A 4,772-nucleotide genomic window follows, 5' to 3' on the forward strand; every position below is an offset into this window, starting at 1 on the left:
CCAAAATTAAAAAGAATCCATACAACACTAGTAGAAAGAATGAACAAGCTCACCTACAATTGCTCTTACAATATCAAGATTAGGTATGTGTAATTAATTCTGATAAAGTTTGAGACTTCTAATTATTCTCTTCTTTCAATAGCAAGTTCAAACATGTGCTATTAGTTGTAAACTCATTAAGTTATAGATTTATGATTATTCTAATTTGTCTCTATGTATTAGAATGACATAATTTTAAAAGAGGAGCTACTAAAAAGGCAAGCGAGTGAACACTACGACAGTACGAATTGACTAACACGCGTGTTAGTCACATGTTTTACACTGTCGATTTTACAATTAACGACTGCGATTGACTAACTTGTCGTTAACACGCTGTACGAAAGATCTGTTTTGGAGCCAGAATAGATGCAGCCCACCTCCTATGACTGCAAGTGCTAGTTATTAATTATTTATATCTATTCTCGAGTGAGTTACAAATCTGATGGACATAATGGACTGTAAGTGTAGAAATAGTGTCCATAGGGGCAACGACAGCTGACAACGAGTTTTCTGTCATTTGTTGCAAACCAGACAGTTTGAGCATCCGGTTTTTAGTCTGTCCATTTGAAGTCCAGAGTTGGGTCGTTGTAAATCTCCCACCACTTTTTGACCAGCATCTTTACATCTTCCCTCTCCATATTCTCCTTTTTCCCTTTGTACCTCCATGGCTTCGATCCCTGTATTGAACATATAGCGAAAATCAAAGCTATAAGATTTTCATAATCCATTCAAATATTGATAGCAGTTTTTGGATTTGATTGTGTGAATTTTTACAATGTGATTTATCATCAGAATGCAAGAGAGATCAAAGCTATAAGATTTTCACAATCCATTTTACAACTTCTTGCTTCTATTCTGATGATGAATCACAGAATGTGATTAGAAATATTGATGATAAAAAATTGACACACAATCAAATCCAAAAACTGCTATCAATATACAGAAAAAACCAAATTTCAAAGGTCAAAGTTTAAACAGGGTTAATAAACTTACATCTGCGCAATATTGCACGACTTTAACTTTATCAAGCTCCACATTTTCTGGATGGCGCCATAGCATAGGCAAGGCTAGGTTATAAAGCAGGGGAAGAGGTCTGTACACCTTCTGGAAAAACATGTTCAAGAAAACCTGCTCTGGAGAAGGCGTATGAGGGGTGTTTTCCAGGGTGTTTAGCAGGGTTTTGTAGGTCAATTTACTGGGCTCAAACACGAACATGCCGGTATTGAAATACAGAGCAGGTGGATGCCCTAATTCAAAAGGCCACTGGATCTTCTCAGGGCAGTAGCCAATCGCATACTGAGGAGTATGACTCCGTGTCTCTTCACAGAAGCAATTCGGAACAGCATAGAAATGGCCGTTCGCAAGATGAAAAAGGTGATCAATATTATCATACACTTGTATATCGACATCCAGATAGATCATCTTGCTGTATTCTTCAAGCTGCACCTCACACATTAGGTAATTGTTACGGATATTTCATCCGAGACGAAATCCTATAAAAAAAAATGTCTGATTTGACAAGAATCAAAACTGAAATCATAAAATTTTCACAGTTCATATTCAAAATTGTCAGTTATTTCTGGATTTTGACTGTGAGATTTCTTCTGAATTAAATACTATTTTTCATCACCATCACCAGAGAATAGGATATTAGCAGATCAAAATGATTAAATAGATGTAAGATCTTATTTGATGGATCATGATCCCAAACATTAGTTAAAAAAAACTCACACAGTCAAATTTAAAAATACTGGACAATTAAGAATCAAACTTTTATTGACTTCCAATTTTTTTTTTGTGTATAATCTATATAAAGACAGTATGACGATAATTTTCTAGATAGAATGATATCTATAATAATCTATAATAGCTTCTAATGATTTTTTCTGAATTTTTATGAAATGAAATTCATTTTGAATTTTCTAATTTCAAAAAAAAGACTTAAAAAAACTGGCAAACTGTTAATCTTCACATACATATATATATAACATTTACTCAATGCTAATATATGTCTCTACCGTTTATGGACCAAAAAAAAATCAAACTTATATTGACCAATTTACCTCCCATATCCCAAGTTTGGAATAATCCGTGACATTATGGGCCATAGCGAACTGAACTTGATTCTCCGGAGGAGAAATGCATTTTATCTCTATCACAATACACCCCTGATTACTCAGTAATTTCCAATGCTCAGGTGGGACATCTGGCAGAACCGCCACAACGAAATTATAAGCGCTGCCCACTTTGCGCAGGCCCTTCACCAGCCCAATCACTCCTTTAACATGATCTCCATTCCCTGCCAGAAACGTCACATACGCATAATTGGGGATCGTTTCTGCCTTCTCTCCAACAAATTCGACTGGAACCTGAGGAGCCATTTCCTGCACACAAATAAACAAAACCCACACAACTCTGCTGGGCAGGGAAAATAAGCGCAGAGGCTAACTGAAATTTTGAAATCTAGTTAACAATGGCTAAATGGGTATGATAACACTTAAGCAGCCGCCAATGGCTCAGAATCTCTGATAATCAATGATTATCAATGACAGAACAAATCGCAAGGCTGTGTACAATGAGGAAGGTGGTGTGTTACAGCATTTGAACAATCTAAATCTGCTTTTAATAATGTCCTGCTTTTAATAATGTCCACCAGACCAAATAGTATATGATTGTCACATAAATCTCACAAGACAGATAAGATCGCATATCATAATTGATACATATGTACGATTGGAGAGGGTCACCACTGGAAATATCTCAAGAGCCATTTCTTACATATCAATAAACAAAACCTATTCAACTCTATTAGAACAGGGAAAACAGTCTGAATGATGCATACAAAATATGATCCGAAACATTGATACAAAAAAATCACACACAATCAAAACCAAAAACAAGAATAACTAATAGCCTGAGTAACTAATAGCCTGAATGCCTACTGAAATTTTGAAATCTAGTTAACAAGGGCTAAATGGGTATGAGAACAATTAAGCAATTGACATTGGCTCATAATCTCTGATAAGCAATTAGTACTTACTGACAGCATAATCAAATACTAATTTGGGATTTCATGAGCTGATACTTATAGAACTCAGTTGCAGCATCCGAGAAGAGCAAAGAAGCTGTGAGGAAGGAGTATTGCAGCATCGAATTTGACTAGTGTGAGTTTTATCCGAAAAGTGAGGGTCCGACAAATGCGCATTCTGCACATTGAATCAAATTTGACTGTAAAAATTAATTAATTGAAATCAAAATCATAAACCCCTCGATAACAATACGCCAATTCTCAACCAATTCTTGGGATTATATAAAGAGGTACATAGGATTTCTTGAAATCAAGCTTACTTTTTTGTGTAGTGGGAAGACTTGACTGCTAATTTATATCTTCTTAGAATTCTTCTTCTCACACAATCCAATCGAATTCAGAATCAATAAATAAATGAATATTAATTTATAAGTTGTTTCGAAAATATCTATCTGTTAATGATTTTTTAATTCGTATAATTAGTTTGTTATAGTAATAAATAAAAAATTGTCTTTCATTTAAAGTAATGTTTTTTAAATAAATTATTTATCTATTATGTTTCATTTCTTTATTTTAAAAGGTTAAATTTGTCTAATTTTCTAGGGTTAGTATAAGGTGTTTTTTTACTCTTTTTAAGTTTAATAAATTGAATTTTGATGGTATCTTGCAATATAAACTAAAGGTGTCCAGGGTTGGGTGTGTAATTTGAGATGACTCTTAGTGTGTAATCTAGTCAACATCCTACAAACTAAAACTTGGTTTAAATTATGAAGTTCAGGTTGTGGTTTTAGTTTTTAGTTTATGTTTGGTTGTGCAATGTGTGAGTCTTAGTTCGATCATTGAAGTGGACTAAATGCTAATAAAGGTTTCTCAATTAGAAGAGCTTGAAAATATTTTAAGAGAAGCATGACCATTATTGGATTAATTGGCCTCTTTTTATTTTCATTGTTGCTTTTGAGAGGCTAACAAACTTGCTGGCTTCCTTGTTAAAATTATGGCATTGATATGGAGGAGGATGTCATAATTGATTTTCATCTCTCTTGAAGGGATAGATTCTCCTTGAAATTAAGTGTCATACAAATCACTTGATAAGTCTTCCCTACTTATTCTAAAGCATGTTGTATGCTAAGTGTGATGTTTGCTCAAGCAAAGGTATATATGTACAAGGCAAGTACAAGCTCAAGCTAGTTTTTTACAATCAACTACTTTGATGCACTAATGAACCCACAATCTTGTTGCATTGTGAAAAATATGAAATGTTCTTATTTAGGTCCATCATAGATCTACAACTAGGTAAGGCTTTTGAATAGGCCTATAATGCAACAAGTGAAAAAAAAATCTTAGCAAGGATAAGAATCTAGTAAGATCTCTACTAGTTTTCTACATTAAGGAGGAATTTTGAGGTGGTATAGACATGGTTCTAAGGGAAACTTGAGGTGGTATAGACATAGTTCTAAGGGAAACAAATGTTTTTTCTTAGATGGTCTATTTTAATGGCAAGTAAAGACATTAAGCGTTAAGCATCTATGCAGTATTACTAGTATATTTTCAACTCCTACTTAGAGAAGTGATGAGGATGTAAAGTAGTTTAATCTATGGAAGTAGAGATTATGCCCCTGGGATTGATTTGAAGCATCTTACATTGCCCTAAAATAGTTATTGTTGTGCAATAAGAACGATAATCCTTCCTTCAGCTCCTCTAATC

The 4,772-nt window shown here is 34.1% G+C and overlaps 1 protein-coding gene across 1 annotated transcript; it reads right to left on the reverse strand.

Moving 5' to 3' along the window:
• Positions 1–264: 264 nt before the first annotated feature.
• Positions 265–2,561, reverse strand: LOC131055712 (galactinol synthase 4-like). The gene is made up of 3 exons (XM_057990125.2): positions 2,103–2,561; positions 1,033–1,479; positions 265–716 (listed from the first exon to the last, which is right to left on the reverse strand). The coding sequence occupies exons 1-3, from the start codon at positions 2,418–2,420 to the stop codon at positions 591–593; spliced, it is 891 nt and encodes a 296-aa protein (XP_057846108.2). The 5' UTR covers positions 2,421–2,561; the 3' UTR covers positions 265–590.
• Between the last annotated feature and the right edge of the window lie 2,211 nt (positions 2,562–4,772).

This window comes from Cryptomeria japonica, chromosome 2, assembly GCF_030272615.1.
Source record: "Cryptomeria japonica chromosome 2, Sugi_1.0, whole genome shotgun sequence".
NCBI lineage: Eukaryota > Viridiplantae > Streptophyta > Pinopsida > Cupressales > Cupressaceae > Cryptomeria > Cryptomeria japonica.